Source organism: Tiliqua scincoides, chromosome 4 (assembly GCF_035046505.1).
Source record: "Tiliqua scincoides isolate rTilSci1 chromosome 4, rTilSci1.hap2, whole genome shotgun sequence".
Classification (NCBI taxonomy): Eukaryota; Metazoa; Chordata; class Lepidosauria; order Squamata; family Scincidae; genus Tiliqua; species Tiliqua scincoides.
The window spans coordinates 193,592,293-193,620,270 of record NC_089824.1 but is presented as its reverse complement, the minus strand read 5'-3'; the positions used below and the strand labels follow the sequence as shown (position 1 = coordinate 193,620,270).

The window sequence follows — 27,978 nt, the reverse complement described above, 5'->3', positions numbered from 1 at the left end:
GCACTGACCAATGGCATCATTTGAAATAGAACTTGCTGCTTCTAATGTAGCACTGTGAATGCTGGGGTATAGACTGGTTCTGGAACAGCAGTTTGGCAGCTGCCAGGGAGACAGGAACACAGCAAAAGCATCACAAGTGATTGCTAAAGCCAGTGATGCTCTAGGTCAAAGGAACAACAGCTTGCTAGTTTAGGCATTGACATGCAGAATGGTGGGAGCAGCATGAGTCCACAGGCCACAGAAGTGAACTCTAAACCTAAGTGAATACTGCCTCCTAGTGCTCCCCAGAAGAAATAGTGTAGGCCAAGTACAAGAGTGCTGCTACTGGCTCACCAAAGATTCACCATCTTCCCCTCTTTCTAGAGGCTAACTATGTGACTTGCCAAGCTCAGCAAAATATACTGTGTAGACTTTGAAATGAATAATAATACAGCCATGATTTGCACTTCTAGTGTACAAAAGGCTGGTTTAAACTGAGGAAACCAATGGGGAGTTAGGACAAGAGTCCATTAGAGCAATGGTCTTCAATTTTTTTGTGCCTTGACCCACAAAGTATGAGGCTGGGGATTACACTGTTAATCCCACCTTCCTCCTGGGACCCAATCCACCCAGTCCCTTTAGCCCAGACAGGAGTTTTAGCTGTCACCCAACGATCAGGGGCAATTCTTGTGTCAGGATAAACCAGGGGTCTCAAACATAAGGCCCAGTTTGACATCCTCAGATAAACACTGCATAGGCAATTTGAGACAAGAATTCTTCATGCTGCTCCCACCATTAAAGGGTGGTCAAAACATAATGCAACATAGTACCATAGATCTGGATCTACTCAGTCAGTGGCTTGTTTAGGGCCAGTAAACCAAGATCCAAAACCTGGTTTGAACAGGCTTGTACACTAGTTTATACCAACTGTGGTTTGCTGTTATGCCTGAATTCACAGAACAGGATAAGAGTTAACCTACAACATCCTCAGCAGTTAAAACCATAGTTAGCCTTTTATACACTGGAAACTCAAATGATCTGCATTCAGAATTCATGATCTGCATTCAGAATTCACACACCCAGCTAGTGCAAAATAGGAGTTCATTATCTCTGAACCCAGCCTAAGTATGAAGCAAAAGAAAAACACTGTGAAGTCTTAAGCTGTACTGACAATTCTTCAGCATGATCATTAGGAAACTCAAGAGAACTATTTACAATATGTATATATTGCAATCAATCTGCTAATCAAAAACACACACATTCATACTTACTAAGTAAAATGTATTTTTTTTAAAAAACTTTATTGATTAAAAAAATTCCAGAAGTTATTTACAGTAGTTTTGTTCTATAGACCTCAGTCAAAACAATATTTTCTCTCTTTAAGTGTCCCAAACCATTGAAAACAGGGTCTTCCACAACATTAGGCCAAACAAGATACAGCAGTGTAGCCCCTGCATTATTAAGAGCAGTGCATTGTGGAAACTGGAATCCTCTTTACTACAATATATACAGCAGCTTCAGTTCTGCTTAGTCACTTCTCAGAGTGTTGGAAAAGGTGGCTTCCTCTGCTTTACTAACTAGAAGTATGATCTAAAGCAATCCTGTTAAAGCTATTCATACTTAAACCCACTGAAATCAATGAGACTTGAGTTTAGTTACAACTAACTTATTTAAGTGGGGCTTAAGTATGACTAACTATAGCTGGGGCCACTGGTCTGCTTGGAATCGTGCCAATGATTTCAGCAGCACACATTTCTCCATAATAAGGCAGAGACTGGAATATAATTTCAGGAGACGACAAAATCCACTTGCTCCCACACTCCAGAAAGCTAACAGGTGTACACTGGCAACCAAGTTTGACAAGGAGAGGAAAGCAACCATATGTTCCACATCCAGAAATCAAGCAAGGTGGCAACAGCACTCAAAGATCAAAATTCACCCACACAAGTACCAACAACCACCAAAGCCTAGTGAAGATGTTTTAAGGCTTTTATGTATTCAATAGAGAAACAAGCAACATTTGGGATGCTTACAAGGCTCTGGGTTGATGAGTCAGAGTGGCAGCTCTCGGGCACAGTTAACTGCATCACATGAAGGAGATCACACCAAGAAAGGGAAGATGGACAATCATTTGTTCTCCAACAGGAGCAGCTATGGGCTGCACCAGTGTTAGCCCACATCCATATTCTGCTGGGGGGAAAAGGCACTCAATATCCTAAAGGAAGAGGACGAGCCCTTCTGGATTCCAGTTCCTCAACACACTCACTATTTGCTCTTCTCATCACCACTAAGAACTCCCCCCATCAACATCAGGTTTCAGGACCTGGTTCCAAAAGAAAACAAAAATCTGAACGTTGCACCTTGCTGGCCTTATTTTTACTATTCATGCAACATAACAATTAGGCTATCACCCTCTAAAATTAGTGTTTCTCAAAAATAGATATATAGGTGTGTGTATATATAGATCGCTATTTAACTTAACATTTACAGTGAAACAGCACTATTCAAACAGGTGGATGTTCAGATCACCTAGGGTATTCCAGGTTTTGCAGGCTCCTGCTCTCAAGGCCAAAGGTGGTACAACTCAAATGAAAAATGCATGTTGTCACTATTCAACATGCAATCCCAGCATCCTTCCCCATAAACCCAAGGCAATTCTCTGATAAGGGATACTATAATGATCGCTGGGTCTACGTTTTTCCAAGGCTTGCAGATAGCTCTCTGCAAGATTTAGTGTCATGAGCCGATTCAGCCTGCAGGAGAGGTTGTGATTCACCATGAAAGACCCTGCTCAGCTTTGGACTTCCCTTCCCAGCCACTAGAGGCTTCCCTTGCTCCATCAGCAAAGGCGTAACTACATTCAGCATGATGAAAGCAAGGATACAAGACCTGGGATGCGTTTCTACAGGTAGCTTTTTATCTGCACATCCTTAGATGCCTTGGGTTTCTTGGGAATGCCCCATGCAAGACACACAGTTACAGTCCATGCTCTCAGGAACAACTAAATCAAGGGGAAGGGGAAAGAAGTGGGGGGTGTTAAAGTAATTTCACAGTCAAAAAAATTTTGTTTCATTTCCTAGCCCTTCCCACCTCTGAAATGCCCTCTGCTGCTTTTGGTCAGCATTCTCCAAGAATAGTCCTTTCCCTGTTCTAAAATATCACATTTCCAGACCCCACGCAGGAGAAATACAGGGAACAGCAGCTTGGGCAGAAGAATGAAGTCACCGCCCCCCCCTCCCAAAAGCACTAGGTCAATTTCTGCCAACACCTGGGGAGGGTGGAGGATTGCTCCACAGCACCGAAGTGATTCACTGGTACCATCTCAGTGGTGGGTTTTATCCCAGTTGAGAGAATGCCACAAACGTGAACATTTCCAGTTAATCTGAGGGACTCCCACAAAGTGTGATGCAAGGAACCAGCCACTCTCATTCACACCATAAAGAGAGTATGTCAAGAGGAAATGTCACAGTTTAAAAAAAAAAAAATTCTCTCCCAAAGGCAAGATCTTTTAGGGTATGGGAGAGTCACAAAGAAAATCAAAAAAGTATTCATCTTCTATGAGCCTGCTCCATTACACATTGAATCTCCCCCCTGTAATTAGCAGTCTTTAAAGGAGGAGGACAAAGAAGGGGATCCTCTTGCCTTCATAGCACAAAAAAAAGAAGTCACAGTAATCAAACATCAACCAGCAAACAAACAAGGTTCTCATAGAGCAAGTGAGTTCCCTTGGCCCTTTCAAGAACCATTTGTGCATGGATCCAGGCACCTCTACCTCCGGTGGGGCTTCCAGAAGAGGATGCGCACTGGATTCAAAAGGTAATGCCAACCAAAGGAAGATGCATAGTCTCTCTGCTGAGGGAAGAGAGTTTCTATCAAGGTCAAGTGGCTTGCTTCCAAGATGAACTGGCAGTGCGGAGCCAAAAGAGAGGCTTCCTTATATCACGCTCCAGCTGGAGAGGAAGTCCTAGAACAGCATTCACATCTGGTAGGAAGCTCTTAGCCACAGAAGCCAACAAAAAAAATGAACCCTGGAAGAAGAAAACAAAGCTTCTGAGAGGGAATAGGCCGAAGCAGGTTACTTGGCATTTCTGGAGAGGACAGCAGTTGGTGACTCTCTCTGCAGCAACGGAGGCAGTTGTCCACTGCGCCTCTGCGAGTCAAGCTCGGCTGCCTTTTGCAGGGCCACTTCCACCAACAGCTGGAAGCTGCTGAAGTCCTCTCCAAAGAGCTCCGGTGGTGTAGGTGGTGGTGTGTTAAAGAGTCCACTTGTGGGACTGGCTGCATCTGCCCTGGTCAGAAGAGCCAGAGTGTTGCCTGCTGCACTCAGCTGTGGTTGCTTGGGGTGAGATTCCAGCCCAGCCCGCTGGAACACAGGAAGATTCTCTTGCTCATTACTCATCACAGTCAAGTTGCCAGCCAGAGATTGTGCAGTATGGCAGATTATAGGGGGACACACAGACATGGACAACACCTTGGAGGTTGTAGTGGCTGTGGAAGCAGTAGCAGTGGTTCCAGAAACAGTAGCAGGTGGTGGCACCATCAAGAGTCCAGAACTAGTGGCAGCTCCACGGGGTAACACAACATCAGTGGCTTTGGCACCACGGCGAGAAATAGTGAACTGGTTAGGATCTTTGCCATCCTTTAGCAGCATGTCAGGCAGAAGCCTGCGCCTGGCGTTGATGAACCAGTTACAGATCTGGGAGAAAAACAGATGGGGTGGTTAGATGCATCAGGGCAAGCTCAAACCCTTGAGTGCTGGAGCAGCTAAAATAAGAACATAAGAACAGCCCCACTGGGTCATAGGTCTATCTAGTCCAGCTTCCTGTATCTCACAGCAGCCCACCAAATGCCCCAGGGAGCACACCAGATAACAAGAGACCTGCATCCTGGTGCACTCCCCTGCATCTGACATAGCCCATTTTTAAAATCAGGAGGTTGCACATACACGTCATGCCTTCTAACCCATAATGGATTTTTCCTCCAGAAACTTGTCCAATTCCCATTTAAAGGCGTCTAGGCTAGACGCCAGCACCACATCCTGTGGCAAGGAGTTCCACAGACTGACCACACGCTAAGTAAAGAAATATTTTCTTTGGTCTTTCCTAACCCTCCCAACACTCAATTTTAGTGGATGTCCCCTGGTTCTGGTGTTGTGTGAGAGGGCAAAGAGCATCTCTCTATCCACTCTGTCCATCCCTTGCATAATTTTGTTTGTCCCAATCATGTTCCCCCTCAGGCATCTCTTTTCTAGGCTGAAGAGGCCCCCAGAAAGGAGTCCAAGTGCCAAATCACCATCAGTGATTCATTTGAAAAGTGAAAATAAGACAAACTTACATACTGACTAGAGCTAGGGTTCCCAACCCATGGTCCGTGGACCACTGGTAGTCCACAGCATCCCCCCAGGTGGTCCGCAATGTCTCTGGTGAAAAAAAGAAAAGAAAATGCCCTTCCAGGCAGAAAAAAGCCTCTGCAGCGCCAGCAGCCAATCAGAGCAGCTCAGAGGCAATCAGAGCATAGCCTCTCTGGTCTCCTGCCTCCCCCTCCCTCTCCTCCTTGTCTGTGAGTGCCCAGACAAACAAAAAAGTGCAGCGCAGGCACCTTGTAAGGTGCGCGCGTGTTTGTGCAGCCTCCTGGCTCAGCTGCATGCAGAGGAGAGGTGCCCTGTTGCCCACTGCCTCTATTCCTTGACCCTGCGCCTTCAGGTGAGCCCTGGCAGCCTGGTTTCTCAGGAGTCAGATCAGGACTCCAGCCAGCCTAGAAAGTCCCTTTTGCGGGCGGGCAGGGGCCTGAGATGGAGAGGGGGCCAGAGGGGGGGGGAGGAGAGGGGCTTGGGAAGGGGGAGGAATGGGAGTAATGAGGAGGAGGAGCAGGCTCCCAAAGGCATCGCTGGCTGGCTGGGTTTCCCTGGGAGTGGGTTTCTCTGGATGTGATTTCCCTGGGAGTGCAGACTCCAGCTGTCCAAGGAACACAGAGGAAGGGAGTTGGAGGCAGTGTGGCGGCAGGAGAGGGGAGAAATGATATGCTCAACCCCCAGCCCTGGTACCCCTCCCCAGTTGGCAGGATTGGACCCCCTGGATGTGCTCTTCTAATGGCCAGGGGTGGAGCAAGGGATCCAGGCTACCAGGTTTTTGCACCCCTTTTGGAGAGGGAAACAGGCAGCAGCTCTGCTGTCTTACTGCAAGCTGCCCACCTGGGGAGAAGCAATTCCAGAAGCTGCAGAACAGGCACCACCGTAGCCAAGTACAGCAGGTGTAACCCCTGACTTTTCCTCCTCAGAGAGCAGCAGCAGCTTTGTCCATGGGGAGGCCTCCCCCACCCCATACATCCCCTATCTCCTCAGATTGCAATCCTATGCATGCTTACCTTGGAGTAAGCCCCATTGACTATAACGGGACTTACTTCTGAGTAGACATGCCTAGAATGGGGCTGTTAGTCACACTGTGGCTGTGCTGGACTTCACCAGAAATTTCTCCAATCCCCTTTTAAAGGCATCTAGTCTACACACCATCATCACATCTTGAGGCAAGGAGTTCCACAGACTAATGGCAGAGTAGGCAGCTGTTTTGTGGCTGCAGCCTACCTATACGCTTGCTCACACTCTCTTCGCTCCAATCAAAGTAGTTCACAGCTAGAGCATGACAGCAGTTAGAACAGGAAGTGAAGAGAGGCTTTCCCCCCCTTAAAGACCTTGCAGTGCACACCAAAAGGACTTTTCTTCCCAAGACATGCAGCAGCCATTCTGAGATGTCACTCTGAGCTGGTGCTTCTCCTTCAGGACCGACCTGCCTAAATTGTGTTGAACACTTTCCTAAGGACTCTGGACTCACAAGTGGGGGGAGCAGGGCCAGGGCTGTGTAACAAAAGGAACTGTGGAGGGATGTGTGTGCTTTTTGCTGGCTCATTTAACTACCTTGCACGACTTGTCTATAATCCCCTTGTGCTTACCCTCTCCCTTTTTGAGGTGTTTTTCCACACTTAAAAAGAGGCAAGGGCTGTGCATAATGTGGTCTGGTGTAGGGGAAAAGAGACTGGATTGAATTGGGTGGGTATGAAAACCTCTGAGTTGGGGAGGGGAATTATTTTGTGTTCCATGTATACCATGTAAACCCAAGACTTTCACAGCTAGTGAAGCAAATGCAAGAACAACCATCACATTAATTATTAAATAATCTTCTTATGTATTACAAATTTAATTGTATTTTTTGTGTGCAAGGGTGGGGGGGTTGCATGTGGTCCCCACCATATCTAATTTTGCCTTAGTGGTCCCTGAGCTCCTAAAGGTTGGGAACCACTGGCCTAGATAATCTGTAAACATAAATGTTGAAGGTAGCAGATGGCACATTAGATGTTCAGACGTAAATAAATAAGAAGTTGGGGAGAAAGGGCCAAACAGTCATATCCCACGCACAGCATGTTCCAGTCTTTTGGTGCTACAGGCATGCATTGCTTAGCAATGTTCCGATCAATGAAGCACCACATATACAACGGTCCGTTATTGGCTTATTGTACAATAGTACAGCAGTAGTTGAAATTCCTTACCTTCATGTCCTTAGGACACCCCAGAGGCCTGCTCTGGGTTACGCCAGGCCTCCACAGGCCTCAGAATGGCTCACAGAAGCCTCCAGAAGCGACTTCTGGTTTGGGGAAAACTATTTCCAGTTTGCTTCTGAAAACCAAAAGTAGCCTCTGGACACTTCTGCAGGCCATTTTGAGGCCTGTGGAGGCCCAGTGTGACCCAGAGCAGGCCTCTGGGGCCTCCTAAGGACAACTTCAATATCACACAAAGGACTGCATAACAATAACTTAATGGCGGGGTTTGGAGAAAGAAACCCCATTGTTAAGCAACACATACCTATATTTTTCTTAAGCTCTAAGAAACCGGGCACACAGTAGCTTGCCACTCACCACCCAGTAGCCACCCATTCGTTCATACAATCAGTTTTACTGACTCCCATTAACTATGAGCTTAAGTTCAGCACTATGTTTTCTCTGCTGTCCATGAGTGAACTGATGACTACGTACCACGTAGTAGCATCCCTCTGCAAGTGGGAGTGAGAAAGCAAGCATTTGGTCTTTGGCGGGGCAAATATGACCAGCTTAACCAAGGAGAATCTTACCATTCCCTTGTCTCCTTAGATATCTGAAGGTGAAGACGTGGTGGAATTTCTCCTCATTCCTTAGCATGACAGTAAGGTCAGTGTCCATTTTCAGAAAAAGTATATACAGGTTTGCATCACTTTGCAACCTTCTGGCCTACGCCAGGATCACATAACCGAAAACGACATGTGGTCATTGAGGGGCACACACCCCAAGCCTGTGGATGCAAGGGGAGCTTTGGTCCCCTCCCCTCTGGAAGGTTATCTGAGCCTCCCAGAGGCAGTGCAAGTCTACACGCTGCCTCTGCAAGGCTCAGGAAAAAAATCACATCTCTCTCGTGATTTCTAGTTTACTCCTTGAAATCAGAAGTCACATGAGACATGATTTCTCTTCATCTGAGCTGAGGGGAGCAGAGCATGGAGGGTCTGGATTGCGTCAAGCCCTGCTTGTGGAAGGATCGCGATCCCAACCCCTGTCGTTAAGCAGCGCATGACTGTATATTCATTCCAGCAGTTATAAATACAGGGTTCAGAGTTATCCCAGCTACAGACAAGAACATACAGGCCTAATCTTACATACCAAGAAAGCATCCACAACTTTGCCAGTGGTTTCCATTTTAGAATTAGATCAAACACAATACAAGAAAGCCTGCATTATACGGAAGCTTACAGTGCAATACGTGGCATGTTTTCTCAGAAAGTAAGCCCCACCATGTTCAATGGGGCTTACTCCCCTGGGACTGAACCCAAAGAAAGTTCCTTTGGAAATAACTGAAAGGGGGCTTGCAGCAGATTTTATACAAACAACAGGATCCAGTTATCTGATCCCAAGAAAAATGTATCTGTGCTTCCACAGTTCAAAGTATTAATTTCTCTGCGCCCCCACACACTTTGCCACCTGTTTATGCTCTGAGAGGCCAGGAGAATACAGCTATTCACATGACACCTGAACTTCTGTCTCAGTGTTACAAGCTGAGATCTGCCCAGCCAGCACAGGGTAAAGCACCGAAGATTTCTTCCAAGATTCCTGGCATGCCTTTTCTCATGCCAGATCTGTTCAAGAGTGAATAGAAGGTATGTAGGATGTTTCTTTGTATAAAGCAATCTAATGGAGGTTGAGGGGAAGAGAGAGGGAGGGGAGCTCTCCCACACACACCCCAAGTTTCAATTCTAGTTCTTTTCAGTTCTGTTTTGGCAATCTTTTTCTTCTAATAGAAATACTTGAAGGAAACACATGATCTACCCAAAGTTTGATTTATTAAGCTTTATCTATATACGGCACCTCCCCTGCTGGTGCAGAAATACCAAGAGGAGATTCATCACTTCACTTGTTTTAAGACCCAAAGTAGCAGAAGTAATACTTTTTTTAGAACCATATACACATCAAAATAGTGAGCAAGCTTTAGAATTATTCAGAACTATTCAGAATTATTATCTTCAAATGGGATAGCAAAGCAAAACATTGTTTGGGGGGAGGCGGAAACTAGCCATGATGCACAAATCAAAAAATTTGGTAGCCATCTGAGGTGCAGGAGGCATTCATCACAGTTAAGTAGACTAAATTTTGCTAGGTGCAAGACAGATTTCAAGTTGCACCAAGCACTGCTGAGACAAAAGAGCTGCAAAAGAGAGAGCCAGGGTGGTGTAGTGGTTTGGCAGGCGGACTTAGACCTGGAAAATCCAGGTTTGAATCCCCTCTTAAGCCATGAAGCTTCCTGGGTGACCTTGGGCCAGTCACTTTCTCTCAGCCTCACCTACCTCGCAGGGTTGTTGTGAGGGCAAAAAGGAGGGGAGCAGCTGTGTACACCGCCCTGAGCTCCTTGGAGAAAGGGCAGTATAAAAATGTGAAAAACAAACAAAAGAGATGCTGCTTTCCCTTTTCCAAAGAAAGAAAAACCCAAGTACCATGAGCCAATAATTCTCTTTTATTGACAAGGGCCTTGTTCCAACTAAAGCCAGTTGCAACTATGTGGCACTGAAACCTACAGCGTAAGGGGCAACAACTAAGTGCTATTAGCAGCGATATGGGTTATCTGCTATTTCAAATCAGAAAATGCTCCAATGCCTGGAGCCGATTTAGCATGTTTCGCCTATTTCTACAGTAAACAAAATGTTCAATGGTGGTGTTAGTGTGCTTTAAGCATCATAAAGGTTTTTCCAGCAACCCAGAATATTTGAATTGAAATATTTAATTGGGGGGGGAAGCACACTTAACATGGTTCAGATTGTAAGATCTACTTGGATGTTAGCAGAACACTTGTAAGCATGCTAAAATCCGACAATCTAATAGCATGCACTTTCCTTGCATTGTTTAGATTTAAACACACACACACACACACACACACACACACACACACACACACAAAAATCAAGGCTCTGAAAAAAACTGTTACATACTGTTTTGTGCAAAAAAGCTAGTTACAATTTGGAAACTATCCAGGTTGATTGGGGGGGAGTAAAAGCACACCAGCAAGCCTTACACCTGCACCAATATGCCCCCCCAATCCACAATTACAGTCCTTATCTACAGCAACAAACACTGAACTCATGAGGAGACCCTCCCCACAATTGCCACCCTGTAAATTTTCCATAGAAACACATGCCAGCAAACATACACATACATTTCCAAACATTTTTCTAATGGGGAAAATTTCAGCTTGCTAGCTGGACTGAGACCAAAGTCTCCTCTCTTCTCCTCAAGTTAGGCAGGCAGGAATGCTGCCCCTTCTGGCAGAGAAGGAAAAAGCTGCCAAGCAAATGGATCAACACCAGAGTCTTCTGTTGTATACCAAACCGGGCTGCAGAATGGTTAGGTGAGCCTCAGGGAAGATTTTTAGCAGGGATCCTTTGGTGTTTGATTCTCTCTTGTCCTTCCCACTTCTGGATGTAGTGCTTCTGGGTATTTGGGGGTCACACAGATCGTTCCTACTCAGTTTCTATCCAAGGGAGGCAACTCCACTTGGGGCCCCATTTAGTGTCATGGCCCTGGAGAATTATCCCCTCTCCACAGCTCTGTATACAAAGCAGTGGCTGAATGAGAAGCAAGGTAAAAAAAAAACTCTTAATGAAACCCACAAGCCCTTTCTCTTGACTGCCTTCACTTTTAGTTAAATTGTGCAGCCCCCCCCCCCAGCCCAGAGATTCCCAAACTGGTGTTTCCCTTTATCTTCTAGGCCAGGGGTGCCCAAACCCCAGCCCTGGGGCCACTTGCAGCCCTCAAGGACTCCCAATGCGGCCCTCAGGGACACCCCAGTCCCCAATGAGCCACTGGCCCTCTGGAAATTTGCTGGAGCCTGCACTGGCCTGATGCAACTGCTCTCAGAGTGAGGGCGACTGTTTGACCTCTCCTGTGAGCTGTGGGATGAGGGCTCCCTCCACTGCTTGCTGTTTCACATCTGTGATGCAGTAGCGGCAGCAAAGAAAAGGCCAGCCTTGCTTTGTGAAAGGCCTTTTATAGGCCTTGAGCTATTGCAAGACTTTCAGTCATTCATGTAAGTTCCACCTCTAGTATATTAATTTATGTAAACTTATGTAAATTTATTCAAATTTTAAATGTAAATTAATTGTTTTGTTCTCCGGCCCAGTGTCAGAGAAATGATGTGGCCCTCCTGCCGAAAACTTTGGACACCCCTGTTCTAGGCCATTGGCCATGGCTCTGGATTAGGAGTACAATTCTATACATTGTATAGATCAGAGGGTTTTCTGCAAGGATTCTGTGGCTCGCCAGTTGGTTTCCACAACTCCCCAGGGAGCCACAGAGCAGTTTGAGAACCACTGCTCATAGTCTTCTGGAAAAAAAAAAACAGCAACTGGGGAAGCCATCTCAAAAAGTAGGGGGCTGAGCCTTCTTCTGGCCCCTATAATTCATGAACAGGCAAAACATGTCACACTGTGGGATTTGGACTATTTATTGTACGCTCTTCATTCCTCCAAACAGTTCTGATATCAGTTCTGATACAACTCAACCACAGTTGGATCCTAATTTGTTCTACCATACTGGAGTTAGAACAAGCTACTGTTCCCAAGTTCAGTGAAGAACTGTGAACTGTTCTAAAGTGAAAGTGTTCACCTCCTCTTGGAAGGGAGAGAACAGAGAGGAGGAAGGAATGCAAACAGAGGAGTCCTGGGTATCAGAGGTTCATTCAGATAGCACTGAATCACACCGAGCATCACCTCTGAACTAGACAAGTGACCTAAGGCCAGGTTCAGACACAACACTTAGCCATGAGTGAGCCACAGTTTAGAAATGCTAATCTCAGGCTTACACATTCCACCCCACCATCTCCATTCAATCACTTGGGATGAGGAGGAAATGTGCAGTTTCAATTCATACAGTAGTTTGAAACAAACACTTGGGGTCACTGCAGCCAAGCACAGAACACCCCTGCTGGGATGATCTTATCACAGTCTGTGAACAAGCCAGATTGTTATCCTGACTTATTCACATCTGTGACTTTCTTCCATTCCACCTCCTGTCCAGAAAGTGCCAGGGCTGCTTTGTTTCAGCAAATGACACATGCTGTATGCCCTCAGAACGTTCCCATCATTATTAGCCCAATTCTAATTTTTCAAAGCTCTAGGGATTCCCATTCCACACACTCACACCTTTCTCAAGCAGAATACAATGTTGTGCACAAAGGAAATGAAAATTCCCCCTCTCCCAACTGACCTTGCAAATTTTTACTGCATCCTAGAAGCTGATGATATAAACCAGTGTTTCTCAAACTGTGGGTCGGGACCCACTAGGTGGGTCGCAAGCCAATTTCAGGTGGGTCCCCATTCATGTCAATATTTTATTTTTTAATAGATTAGACTTGATGCTACCATGGGGTGTGACTGCATTTGGGGAAATGTGACAGACCTGTACTTTTAACAAGCTACTCTCTATATGCTTTTAACAATGACAGTCAATGGGACTTACTCCTGAGAAGATTGGGTAGGATTGTAGCCTAGGATTGTGAAAAATTGTTCTACTTGATGATGTCACTTCCGGTCATTACATCACTTATAACACGGTCCTGTCCTCCCCCATCCAGCCTCCTTAGATGGTTTCTAGATTGCATTTCCTGCCCACAGGAGTGGGGCACAAATGACCCAAGCAGCATCCCTGCTGAAAAACACCACCAAACCATATGACTGGACCCTGCACGCATATGTACAACTGTGCTAATCCTGAAAGAAAAAGAGGGGGGACCAGGAGCAATCATATCTCCATTCGGCCAGCTAGCAGATTTATGAATCAACAGCAAAAGAAGCCCACAGGAATTCCAGTGCGACGCCACAAGGAGCTAGTTATGAGACCTTTGGAAGCACAGCTGCTGTTTATGCAATAAGCAATTTGTTTCAATACATATACAAGAGTGTACAGCAATTTTCTCCTTCCGAGGGCTGAACTGAAACGCATGCAAGCTTCAAAGAAAACAATTACAGAAATATAAATCAAGCAAGCAGACATCTCTTTTGCAAATCAACAGCTATGTATAATATTTCCCCTAGGGACATGTTTTACCACAAATTCAATAATTCTCTCACTCATTTAAAAAAATTTTGAACATTCTATCTCTATGGTCTTAAAGGGGTCACCCTGACAATCACGCACAATCTTGATACCAAAAACATTTCTGGGTCTCAATTGGCGAGACTGGCACTCTGGAACAAAACCTGGCAGCTCATCTCCGCACCATGTGACAGAGAAAAAGAAAGAAGGATTTCTACACTTTCTTGTAGAAAGGTAAAAATTAACAATTCCAGTGTCCAATTTCAATGCAGTCCTTACAACAACTCTGCAAGGTTATCATCACCCCCAATTTGCAGCTGGGAGGTAGCTTGCCTAAAAGTTCATGGCAAATGCAAACTTTGAAACAGGGAAGTCATCCAGATTTGCAGCTTGCTTAATCACTATGCTACATCCAGCTCTCTAGGAACAGCACAATGACCAATTCCAAGTGAGTCTAGATCTTAATCTAATAACACTTCAACAATTGTAACCTGGAATGGGGGATGTGGGAAACCTAGCCTCACCCAAATTAAAGGGGAAAGTCTTTCACCCAGGGGGTTCAAAACCCCCTTAAGGGGCATTTCCACATCTGATGGCCAGACTGTAGATTAAACAAACTCTACACCTTTCACAGTTTAGTCAAGATGAACAACTGTACCCTACAGCATCTAAACCCTACAGCAGTGGTTCTCAAACTTTTCCAGCTCGCGCCTCCCCTGATCCTTGTAGCCACTAGCCACGGCTCCCCATTACAACACCTCACCTCAGTTACCCCCAAAATGGGGATGAAGGTGTTATAATTATACACTAGAAACAAGGCTGCCAGTACTCTGAAGCTGCAATGCTAACCACACTTACCTGAGAGTAAGCCCCTTTGAACAAAATAGAACTTACTTCTGAGTAGGCCTGGCTAGGATTGTGCCCTGAACTTGTCAGCAGCACACCTGGAGGGTTTTGGAAAAGGAGGGGGGAAGTAATGAATTTGCAGGAGGGGAAGACTTTGTTTGTGTGCATCTGCTAATTGCAAACTGATGCAAACTGAGACCTAGAGACTGTTTGGCTGGAATCCTAACCCACTTTCCTGGTAGTAAGTCCCATTGAACACAATAGGACTTACTTCTGAGTAGACCTAGCTAGGATTGTGCCTTTTGTCTTACAATAGTAGCCAACAGAGTACACCCCCCCCCCCCCCAAAAAAGGAGGCAGGAGGAAAAAGGAGAATGGCTAAAAAGGAATGGGGATTTTAATTTTTAATCAATTTTTGGAGACAAAGCCATCAAGAGTGGCTTTTTTCTCTTTTTTGGAGGGGGAGGAAAAAGAGAAAGGTGAGGATCCTTGGTTAAGCTGACACAGACCCCAAGCCTATGTAGGTCTACTCAGAAGTAAGCCCCATTTGAGTCAATGGGGCTTACTCCCAGGAAAGTGTGGAAAGGATTGCAGCCACACGCAGCAAGATTACAACTCACCCTCCAAAGTAGATGGAGGCTGCTCACACTCACACACACACACACACAGCATGCAGATGCCACCCCTGTTCCCCACAGGCAAGATGGAGGGATGCAGGCTGGGGCATTTGGACACCCTCCCACTAGGAGCAGGCTGGCTCCTTCCTTCCCAAGCAGAGGAGGAGCAAGCCCTGTGCTGATGAGATGCAGCACCTCCGCCCTCTTCTCTCCTCCAGCCTTGACCAATCCCAGGATGCCCAGGGTGAGGGCACACTGGGAAAGGTAGTCCTTGGGGCGAGGTTGCACATGGAGAGAGCTCCACGATGAGATGTGGCACCTCTGCCTGCCCAGCCAGCCTTCTCTCCCACCTCCCCCCACCATGCCCTCCCAGCCTCACACTACCCCACCCACCACAGCTGCAGAAAAGTAGCACGTCAGGAGGCAGCAGGTGCAGCAGAGCAGCCCAGCCCCCCTCCCCCCCATGCCTGGAGATGCCCCTGGAGGCTAGCCACATCTCACTAGGGAGGCGGGAAGCACAGATTGAATACCTCAGCCCTACAGCATAAACACGGAAGCTACCATACAGTCCTAGTACACTTTTGTATGCAGAATTTTCATAGCCACTTTAAAATTTTCATCCGATCTATGCACAAGTCATGGGGGGAATAGTGAATTATGTTTAAAATCTTTAAAAAGACAGACTGACCTTGAATATTTAGATGGTCTTGAACAAGCCAACTCCTCCTCTGCCTACAAGCAAGAGCTGTAACTTGTTATCAGAATGTTTGAGCTCACGGCAAGCCAAGCAGAACAGACTACACATTCTTGTGTAGTCAGTTCCCAGCTCAGAGGGCCAGGCCTGGTCAATATAGAGTTGGGAGCAATCAAAGAAAGCTCAGAACTCTACAAGGAATGCTGCTGGCTATTCAGAGAGCCAGGCACCTTCCTAAGAGACCCCCGTAACATGGGGGAGAGCTGTGCACTGTGGGAATGAAGACAGACCAAAAGACACTGATCATCAGCAGGTAGTTCTCAAAAGTACTTTGTACTCCCCATAAGGCAAAGCAGCAGTGATTAAATAAATCTGAATGATCCCAGATATTCAATCGCAATGTTCTTTGATTTCTTTTCCTTTCTCTTTGTTCCCTTCCCCTGTAGAAATGTAGTTTTGTTTTCATTCAGCCTTTCAGGCACCAACTCATCAGGGTTACAAAATAAATTGTACTATTTAAAGAGACAAGTGCAGCTCTATGCAGGCTTGTGTTCAGATAGTGTTTCTATGCTAAATAAGACACTATGAAATGCATTTCTGACAGCCAGTATACAGCTACAGCAGAGAAGTCCAACTGAGATCACATACACTGTGGCACAGGGTGCGCTGGGGGGGATTCACCTAGGTGCGCACAGCCTATTAATTAAGTATGCATCCACTAAGAATGATCAAGGTACATTACAGGAAATGCCACGGATTTTTAAATGGCCAAGTTGTATGCATGTAATACTCAAGAGCCGACTGTGTTTACTCCTCAGGTACAGCTGACACGAAAATGCACAAAAACCTTGTAATGTAGGTTAAAGATCAGTGAGAGAAAAGGGATTGCAAAAAGCATGTCACACAGACTGGAGGACAAGCTGAAGCTAACTCTGTTGGCAAATGCTCAATAGAGGCAGGTGTACATGACACCACTTTTCAAATCCTCTTTTCCAACTCCACCTTTTCCCCCATGGAGTAGGTCTTATTCCATCAATCCTTATTCTCAGCCACATCCAAACTGAGATATTCATGTTATATTCATGTTAACTGTTTGTGTCAGCCAGTGCAGTAACTCAGTGTCACCCTATAGACCTCCTCCCATTCACAGTGTCTGCTCAGATGGCTCTGTCTCTTTTTCCTCACTTGGCTATCTGTGGCTGCCAAATTCCAACTCAACATGTGCCCTAAGCAGGCTGGACACTGCACACACCATTTCACTTCAGGTAAGGTGTGCTTAAAAGGAGAGAGTGCCCCAAGCCCTTCCTCACAGATACTACACGCTGTGGCCAACACTAAGCTTCTCAGAATGTGTGGGTGGGACACAAGGGGGAAATGCAGCCTCTTGCAGCAACAGCACATCAAGAATCTTCCAGTGACAGCATGGACAAAGACGGTCTCCCACTTGACATACATATGCTGTTCATGGATATTTTGAAAGTTTGTGTAGACAAATAAGTCCAAAACCTGCTTCTTGGCATGATTGTCTTGCCAATACCCAAGCACAACCCACACATGAATTCAACACAGATAAAACTTAAGTTTCATGAGCCCTCAGGAAAGCCTCAGGGAAACCCATTAAAGTGAAGGCCAGGCCAGGCCAGGCTGCTCATGAAGAATCCATCTGAAGAAGGTCCTTCCCAACAATACCATGAACCACCTCTGCACCTTGCAGAAAAGGCAGAAGGGCCACCAAGGAAAGGAATTCTGCTGTGTTTTCTCATCTCTTGCATCTTATTTTTGTGTATCAGTAAGACCATAAGAACAGCCCTGCTGGATCAGGCCATAGGCCCATCTAGTCCAGCTTCCTGTATCTCAAAGTGGCTCACCAAATGCCCCAGGAAGCACACAAGACAACAAGAGACCAGCATCCTGATGCCCTCCCTTGCATCTGGCATTCTGATGTAGCCCATTTCTAACTATTTTATTCTACGTTACAACCAGACTTGAATGCTGCATATGTAGAAAAATCAGTATAAATGTAGCATGTAAATAAGGTAGAAAGGCAAGCAAAGTGATGTAAAGTTTTTGCAGGAGGCAACCAAAAAACAAGAGACTAGATAACATTGTCACCTAGAGCAGTGGTTCTCAAACTGGTGGGTCGCGACCCACCAGCTTGTGTAACGATGCCCTGTTCCCTTTAAGGGGCGGGGGCACCAAAGCAGATCGCACCCCTGTGGGGGGAGGGGGGCTATTTTTTAACAAACCATATGTGCCCCCGGGGACCAGGGGGTGTAGGGAGCCCTGCAGAGCGCTTGCAGGGCTCCCCACAGCTTCTAAACAGTGAAAGTTCCAATCAATTCCACTTCCGGTTTAATCGTGCTTGGAACTTCCACTGTTTAGAAGCTGTGAGGAGCCCTGCAAGCGCTCTGCAGGGCTCCCCACACCCCCTGGACCCCGGGGGCACGTACGGTTTGTTAAAAAATAGCCTCCCTCCCCCCACAGGGGTGCGATCCCGAGGATCGCTTTGCTGCCCCTGCCCCCACAAAGAATTATCCCAGGAGTAAATCTCCAGGGAAGTTTGAGAACCACTGACCTAGAGGTTAGAATTTTTTTCTTCAAGACAGGTCATAAGATCATAAGGCTATTCAATGACTCCCCCCCTTGGGGAGAGACCATGGCTTAGTCGCAGAGCTCATGCCATGCAGGCAAAGGGTCCCAGGTTCATGCTCTGGTATCATCAGGTAGGTCTGGAAAGGTCACTGCCAGTCCATTCCGACACAGAAGGATCAACAGTCCGGCTTCAGTACAAGGCAGCTGCATATGCACAACATTTTATCTTCCTTTTATAAAGGGAAAAAAACCTAAAACCTATACAGTTTGGTGATTCAATGTTCTGTATTCAAAATACACATGCAACGTTGCTTTGAGCATTTGTTCATAGATGCACAAACCTAGCCATAAACCTTTTGCATTATATAATCTAATTTGAATTTCTACTACAACTATGTCATCCACTGCCACATGGTATGTACTGGCAGAACAATACTGAACCAGGAAGTTAACCTCAGCAGCCCAATGTTAAGCAATCCTGCCTCAGCAGCACCAATCAGTATAATCCAAGTCAGAGACATGCAACAGAAGGACTTCCATTTTGAATGTCCTGAGAGTGTCTACCTGAGAGCTCCCCAAAATCCTAGACCCAGCCCTGCCATCTCACACACATTCAGAGGCTCTTCATTCATAAGGTGCTTGCAAAGAACTGAAGCAGAAAGGAGAGTCACAACATTTTGAGTTATCCAGTTGCCCTGATGACCCCCCCCCCACCTTGAATCTACAAAATGGAAGGTGAACATCTTGTAGATTCTGAATCTGTTTTTGAGGTATCAATTCTAACCGAGAAGGGCTGGCTGAGACCATGAAGCCCCACATGCTGGCAAAAACCCATGCCCAAAAGCAGGTCTGAGGGAAAGATCCAAAGGCCTACTGGGGCAGGTAACAGTTTGATGTTGGTACAGAGGAATTCACATATTTTAGCTCTGCATGGGGTTCACAGCTTACAAATACCCACCCCTGATGTTTTTCAGGAGTTAACAATGTTTATCTAGCCCACAAAGAAACCCTGTAGCCAGGCATAGAGCAGAGCAGAAATAATCCAGCTCTCTGCACCTCTCTTACACATTCATGTTACCCCCTACCACATGAAACTAAAGCTTCATCATCCTCATTCGACTAGATAAAAATCACCACATTTCTGTAAATTCTGGGCATTTGGCCAAACCATCAAAAACCCAGCACTTACAAAAACACTGGAAGGGATGTGATATTCAGGAAAACTGTTATTCAAGACTAGCTCCGTCATGAGACACGCTCCTGCCAAAGGTGAGAGCCACAACCCAAGTGAGGCCACAACACCATCACTCAGCTATACTTCATTCTATGAAAATGGAAACATCTAAATTCAGATCAGGTGTGAGTGGGTGTCACCATCCATATTTCAGCTAAAATTACTTGCATCTGGGACAGATTTGATAAGTGATTTCTTGATTTCTAAGTACCTTCCTTCCTCCCTTCCCTTCCCCTCCAGCACAACTACAAACACACATAAAAGAACTTAATTTGTGGAGGGACACCTCTGGAGAAGTGAGGTTCAATGCCTCCTCCCCCCCCAGAAACCAAGAAAGAGACATCCTGTTTGTTAAGAGACATCCTGTCATCTTAAAAATTACTTTATGCCAAGAATTTTCTTACATTATTTTTTTTTAAGTAAATACCAACAGTCACTTAAACTTAGGTTTCTATGCTTAGTGCAGTTTCAGCCTAGAGAAGTAAATGAGGCTTGAAATAGCTTAGCGGAACACACTTTGTTCAATCAGAAGCTCAGCTCCTACGGAAATACCTAACTCCCTCAAACTCCTTGGGACTCTAGGAAAGATTCACTGGTGCAAAGCTTCTCCCACTCAGGCAGTCCCCATCCCACCCACCCCCAGCCCCTGCCACTCAACCAGCTTGTGAAGGGGAGGGGTCAGCATTCTGTAGTAGGGCACTGAACTTTAGCACATACAGAAGGTCCCTAGTTGATTTCGTGGCATCTCTGGTCTGAAACCCTGATGAGTTGCTGTTGGCCAGCATAGACAGTATGGCACTGAACCGGGTGAACCAAGAATCGGATTCAGTATAAGACAGCTCCATCTGTGCAAAATTTTACAGGGAAAGCAAGATATTAGAGAACTGCAATTCTGGTTGCTTGCATGAATAGCAGCCAAGTCACACCTTCATCCCATAGTGCCCTCCATCCTACTGGTAGAAGAACTGTGATGGAGCAATGCACAGTCAGGTTCTTCTAACGGACCAATTCCTGAATTCTAGCCCCAGTTTCACAAGTGCTACATTCTGGACTGCACATGACATCCACCATAATAGCAAATTATAGGCATTAAATATGGGATATTCCTCGGTATGCATCCACCATACTGTAGATCTGTGTGTCCTCGCACTCCTGTCCTAACGCTTTTCAGGACCACAAGAAAGGAGTCTGCACTGAATACTTACATCAGTATTGAATATTTACATCAGTATTAGGAATGTATGCATGGTGCAGTACTGGAGTTTAAAAGACAGAGGTGCAAATCAGGACTACTTGGTTCAGATCTTTCCTCTGCCATGGACTGACTAGGTGCATTACCATTCAGTCTCAGTTCCTCAGCAGCAAAATGAAGATAATAAAACTCACCTTACAGGACTGGTGTTCAGTTTACATCAAGATATTAGTTATGAAGCAACTTCTGTCAAGATTCCTATAGCCGTAACTAATTAGAAGCATCCAATTCAAATGCTAGCCAATGAGAGGCATGACTGAACACTTGCTATACTGCCAATCTTTTTTTAACAGAACCAACTGAAATAGCACAAACTAGTAAGAAAGGACTAAGGTTTCCCAGACTCTTTCTTCAGGCTGCACATTTAAAAGAAAAAAAAGGGGGGGGGAAGGAGAACAAAAGGCTCTGAATGACTAAAAAGCACCAAAGCCTACAGGTTTAAAGTATGACAATATACCCTGCAAAGCCTTCCAGCAACATATTTTGCAGTCTTAAGATGGCGTACATAAGGGTCTATGCCAGTGGTTCCTGAACTGCGTGCTGTGGCATCCGAGGGCAATGCAACAAACTCAGAGGCACCATGGGATGTCCCTCGTGACCTCTTCTTCTAACTCTCCAGCGCAGCACCATCTTGGATCGATCTTACATGATCCAAGATGTTGGTGAACAGAGTCAGAAAGAAGAGGCCACTGGGAAAGAAGGGTGCCATCAGTGGTGTAGCAAAGGGAGGTGGGAGATATATTGCCCCAGATATCACACTTAAAAGGGGGTGCTAACCTGTACCTGAAGGTGCATCTGAGACCTTCCAAAGCACAGGAAAACCACAGCACAGGCTCCCTGCACTTCATACCACCTTTTAGACACCCCAGGGGTATTCTGGACACCTGGTCCCTAGGGAGATGTTAACACCCAAGGTGTTTAAATTTTTGAGCCCCAAGGTGCCATATCCCTTAGTAAAAGTAAAGTGCAATAGTCCTGAAACCAACAGAGCTACAGCAGTGTTTCTCAACCATTGGTGCACGTACCACTGGTGGTATTTGAGGTGGTGTCTGGTGGTACATGCAGAACCCCTAGACACCTACTACTTAGCAGCAAGACCAGAGGTACCACATGACAGAGGTGGGAGGCTCGGCTTGGCAGGTAGAGCTCCAGCATGCTTGCTTGAAAAAGCCCTCCCACCAATCCTGATCCTCTTACTGGTGTTTGTCACATCACGTCTGGCTTCCCAACCCAGAAGTAACTGGCAATGAGGACACTGCCAGTTACTTCTGGTGGTACTTCCAGTAGGTGGACTATATAACTACTATATAGTAGGTGGAAGTAGGTGGCATGGTGGGAGACAAACATTGAGCTACAGCTTAATAGTTTCAGTGGTACCCCAGATGGACAAATTGAGTAGCTTTTCTTAGTGCTTGCAAACCATGCAAGCCCCCATCCATGAACATAAGACTTTTCCCATCAAGCCCAATCATTTCTTTGCCCCCCCCCCTTTTTAAAATCAAGCCTGAAGAGGAATTCTGCAAAAATCAAAAGCTTCCTCACTACTTTCTGAAACTTTAGATCAGGAGTTCCCAAACGATGGCCAGGGGAACGCCCTCAGCAACTTAAAATACTTTTTCAGAACCATGTAGTTGTGCAGTTAACATGTGCACCTCTGTCCACCACACTAATTTCCAGATGACCAGAGGGATGTCAGTCTGGCTAACCCTCATTTTCAGTGACATCGGCCATATGATTTAAGACCCTCAAACCATAATTATTCAATGTTACCTCTGCTGATAAAACAAATCAGGTTTCTACATGTTGACTTTTCAACAATGCTGTAAAATGATCACAATGAGGAAATAATGTCACTTTTGCACATGTGTAAACAAATCATAACAAACTGGGTTTTGGGCAGAGACAGGCAGATTGGGCAGAGACAACGTGCTGTCCATTGCTTCCACCTATAGAAAACTGATTTTTCTGGGCCTGCAAAAATGTGTAAAAATATACAATGTGGCCTTCCTACTGAAAAGTTTAGAGATCCCTGCTTTAGATGGTTGGTCCTAATAAAAACATTGTGCTACTGTTGGTCCACTTTAAGGAAAAAAAAAGTGGACTATGGGCACAATCCTATGCACAGCTGCAGAGGGTTTTTGCAAATGATTATACCATAACAAAGTTCCCTGCAACTTTTATATACAGTACAACTAATATACCTTGCAAGCTACAGGACTACCAGCTGGGAAAGAATTATACACAGGAGTTTACCTGAAGAACAGAAAGGCTTGTCTGCCCAGAGAGGCTGAGCTTCTCTTGCTCAGAGGGATATGCATTGAACCTATGCTCATACAGCCACTCCCGGAGGATCTTCACAGACTCCTTTGGAAGGTTGCCCCGTCGCTTCCTCTTTCCTGGCTGCAACAGATCTGGAGACAGAATCCCATCATCCTCTCCAATGTCACTATCGGACATGGTGGAACTGCTGGTGGATCGGTCCTGATTCAAACCTAATAAGTTGGAGATAATGCCATAGGCACATGTTACATGATGCACAAGGCCCAACCTGACCCCCAGTCACTACAGATGAACATAGAAATGTGGAAATGACTTCAGTGACTTTAGGTGAATCAGAGTCCACTCCTATGCGAGTTTACTCAGAAGTAAGTCCCATTATAATCAATGGGGTTTACTCTCAGAAAAGGGTGGATAGGATTGTAGCCTCACTCTCTTCACCCCATTGTGAATATTATGGCCCTTGGCTGCTTGGTAATAAGGAAGGATTCAGGCTGTTTCTCTTTGTGAAAAAAAATATACCCACCTTTTTAACAAACAACCCAGGACTATTTTTTCCCCAAATAAGGTTTATTTCTTTCATGCAAACCTTGGACACTTCTAACCATTCTGTAATGTTCTCAGGACTCAGGCCTTTTATGGTTTTCAAAAATGAAGACACTGACCTTGAGAACATTTTTTCCCTTTTTCTTGGCTTGGGCTGGGGAAGGAGGCAAAATGTTTCCCAGAGTAGTTAAAATAATCTAGTAAGTAGCCTTTCCATCAAAACTTTTTCAGAGAAAGACAACAACAAGCCCAAGACATGCTGCAAGTTTATTGTGCCAAAACACAAGATTAGGAACTTAGAAGCAATTCTAAGGTTTCCCAGACTACTCATCATATTCTTAAGTGTAAGCATCACAGGGATACACACTTTGTTTCAGTTTTAAAAGCAGAGAACCCCACACACTGGTGAGCAAGTCAGCCAGAGTTTTCAGTGTGCTTGAAGTGAGCTGGCCACCCTTTTCCAGACATGTGGTCGAGGCTGTTTGGAGGGATCTCAAAGAGATCAACAAGTAGGCGTCCACCTCCAGCGAGCGAGCCAGCCAGCCAGCGCATCGCAGGCACACACCAAACCCCAGGCGACCAAGCCCATTGAAACGCAAGCCCGAGAGAACATGGCCAGGCTTTTGTGCCCCATCCAGAAAGCAAATGGATCCTCCGGCTCGCTGCTCCTCCAGGCTCCGCCGAATGCCACAGGGGAGCTGCTGCTGGCTACGCGAGGGAGGCGTTCTCCGCTCCGCTGCAAGCCTGCAACTCATCAGGGATGGAGGAGGTGCTTTGCTGCCGCCGCCGCTTCCTCCTGGCCCCGAGCTACCCACACGGCGCCAGCTGCACATGGGAGCAGCGCAAGCCAGTCCGGAGTCCCCAGAAGTGATCCATGCAAACAATGCGGGAAGAAGCGAGGAGGCGGGGGTTGCAAAGCACGCTTTGGGAGGGGGGGTCAGCCACGTTGGCCCAGTGGCGTAGCTAGAGGGGGACAAAGCACCAAGTTTTGTGGGGAGCTTCCGTTTGGCGCCCCCCCCTCCGCCCGGAATGGCACCCCGCGGTAAGGCTCCCTGCAAAACTTAGTGCTTTGCCCCCCTCTAGCTACGCCACCGCTTGGCCCCTTTGCAACCCAAAGAAAGGAAGTCGGCGAGCAACAGGCGGCGTGCCCATTCCGATACAAAGGATGAGCACGCACGCGGGGGAAAGGGGGGAAAGCCCAGATCAAAACGCTTTCCATTTTCTTCCCTTTCCCTTCCAGGGGGGTCAATCACGTGTCCGAAGTTTGCGACTGATGGGGAGCAGTCAGAGACATTAAACCGAACACAAAGCCTTCCAAGCGCCGGATCTCTCGCACCGCCCTCGGTGGTGGAGTTTTGAGGAGTTAGAAAGGAAGGTGTTGGGGGGGGGAAGAGATCACCTCGGCTCAACCCCCAGCTCTGCCTTTAAATCCCTGCCCCTCTCCCCACACACAAAACAAGCCCGGCCTCCATGTTTGCTGCTGCCTGGACCATCAGCGCCTCCTTACCCCCCGATCTTCTCCTCTGCATCCCTTCCAGGGGGGTGGGCATGGGATGAGCTGCGCCCCCCACTTCTCCGGGTCAGAATAGGGGGGTCCCCCGGCTGGAAAGCAATCTGACGGAGGGAGAGACCCGCACACCAAAAGTTTGCTGCCTGTCTCGCTCTCCCCCTTGCTCTGAGTGACAGATGCCGAGACAGAGTTCTCTTTGTTCCAAAAGAAACAGGAACTGGCGCCCCCTCCCCCCAAGGCGACGCGTTGCCCCGGCTGAGCTGCAAACAAACCCCCCCTCTCCCCAAAAAGCTGTCACTTTCCAAGCCCTGCGAAACGATCGCAAACCAAAAGTAGATCTGCAACGCTCGACTCCAACATCGTGAGTTGGGGGGGAGGAGGGAGAGAGAGAGAAACACACACAGAGGAGGGGGAGGAGTTAGCAAATTTGGGAAAGTTGCCATTTTGGGATCCAGAGAAAGAGGCAAAAGTTACAGAAAGAGCTGGGGGAGCTTTTTAAAAAAATCGTAATTCAACTTGGGGGGATGGGTGGGAAAAAAGAAAGGGAGGGGCTGCTCCATTGAGCAAAGAAGGCGAGGAGGGGGCGCCTCTGCTGCTTGCAGCCGTGCAACAAATGGGACCGAACAAAAGATCCTCTCCCCTCCTGCCTGTGGGGCTCCGTCCCTCCGCACAGCTGAGTGTTTGCAAGGCATTCCCCCCCCCCACTCTTCTCCCCCCACCCTCGTGCTTGTGCTTTTGCCAACCCGGTCCGCTTCTGCAAGCTCCGAGCCGCCTCCGGCCACACAAAAAGCCCCGCTCACTCCACGAGGGCGCTCCATTCCCGACGGCCACCAGCGCACGGAGAGCTTTTCCACCACCACCCCCATCATCACCACCTCCAGCTCTACGACGGTGCCTGGGCCGCCCCCAGCTTTGCAAAGGGGGGGAGGAGAGAAGAACCCCCCAAGCAACTTTGCAGACTTACTTTTCCTGGTCGCCTTCATGGTCCTCCTCGCGGTGCGCCTGCCGCCCCCTCGCTGCTTGGCAGAAGGGAGCCTTCGCAGCTGATCCGGACGCCTCTCTTTGTGTGCAGACGCGGGTCCGGGGGGGGGCTGCGAAATGTGTCTTTAATACCCAACCTGACACACGCTCTGACAGCTCGCGCTGGAAACTACCTCTCCGGGTTGACGTCAGAGCCCTTCCAGTGCCTGCTTGCCTGCCGCTCAGCTCCACGCATTAGAGTGCAGGGCTGGGGCAGCAGCCAGTGGAGGGCTGGACTCTCCTCCACCCCCCTCCTCAAGAGATTTGAAATGTGGGGGAGGGGGCCCAGGCGGAAGGTGGGTGGTACTGGCCAGGACAAAAAAAGTCTGCACCTCCCTGAGCAGAGGTGCAAGTTGTAAGCAGAGAAACTTTTCATCCACTCCTGGGAGTTGCCATGAAAAAAATAAATAAATAAATAACTTTATTTCACTTTGATGACTCTTTACTCATCCATGACAGTGATTTAAAAAAAAAAAAACCCAAGATTTTCTTCCTAAAACAAAGGAGAAGAAAATCTCATATTTCTTGCAAAAACTTGGTTTGGGAACTTTATGGCAGGCTTAAACTGCAATCCTTGCACACTTTCCTGATAGATCTGTACTGCAAGCCTGTGCATGTTTACCCAGAGGCAAAACCCCATTAAGTTTAATGGGACTTGACACAGTTACTTAGGAGAAATTCCCATTGAGTTTAGGGGAACTTACTTGTGGGAAGGAAACATGCAGAATTGTGCTGGTACTTCATAGTAAATGCAGAGGATTGCTCTGCATTAATTAATCTGTGTTAATTTTTTTTTTACACCTCTCATCCTCCTTTAAGAAATGGGGCAATATTAATTCTTACATATTCTCCAAATTCCTGATTTTTCCTTCCAGTTGCATGTCTTAGCAGGGGTAAGGAAGGCTCTGGTCCAGGAATAATAAACACCACTTTTAAGGATTCTTTGGATAATTTTAACATGTGTTTCTACAAACACAAACCAACAAATGAACACAGTTCAAATTATTTTAAATGGGGAAATATCTTACCAGTGCACTGTGATGTCCTTAAATGTTTGAACTCAGAAGTAAGTTTTACACCAGGGGTTTTACCAGGGGTGTAAAACATAAGGCCCGGGGCCTGGATGCATCCCAAGGAAGCTTTTTATCTGGCCTTCAGGCTCTCAGCTGCTGAGCAGTGCTGAGGTGACACTGCTGAAAGGGTGACCCACATGATAATCGGGCTTTGCCATATCTTGAAATATGATCAAGATTTGTGTATTTTCTCTTCTGTCATTTGCAGCTAATGAGTTCCTACAGGAGATCAGAGTGCTTATTTGGTTTTCACCTGTTTAATGACATCACCTCCTATGTAATGACATCACCTCCAGCCCTCAGCAGGCATCATGAATGCTATTTGGCCCTCTGTATGAAATGAGTTTGACACCCCTGTTCTACACAATTTAATGGGGCAGTTGCTGGTCTGGGACCCCAAAGCTTCAATTTTACTGAAATCACTGTGGCTTAGTTATACCCAAACCTGTGCAGGAATTTGGGTTCTGCTTATGGAATAGCTCTATAATTTACAAACTATAGAACCTTGCTACAGTCTTGTCTATTATAATAAGGAATTCAAAGAAGTGTTTGATACAAAATACATGTCTGAGAAGAACAATGGGAAGGCAGGCTCAGAAAAAAAAGTCTAGTAATTGATTTACATATTTTAAATACGTTGAATTTTAAACCATTATAACTCAGTCACACTTCTTCATAATGTTCTGAAATTTGATCAGAAGCCGACACCCCTCACATGGTAGATTCTCCATGGCAAGTGTACAAC

The 27,978-nt window shown here is 46.5% G+C and overlaps 1 protein-coding gene across 1 annotated transcript; it reads right to left on the bottom strand.

The window, feature by feature from the left end:
• Window positions 1–1,321: 1,321 nt before the first annotated feature.
• TGIF2 (TGFB induced factor homeobox 2) lies at window positions 1,322–26,123 on the bottom strand. Its single transcript, XM_066624933.1, has 3 exons — window positions 26,105–26,123; window positions 23,061–23,299; window positions 1,322–4,675 (listed from the first exon to the last, which is right to left on the bottom strand). Exons 1-3 carry the CDS (start codon window positions 26,121–26,123, stop codon window positions 4,055–4,057), a joined length of 879 nt encoding a protein of 292 aa, XP_066481030.1. The 3' UTR covers window positions 1,322–4,054.
• Window positions 26,124–27,978: the final 1,855 nt, after the last annotated feature.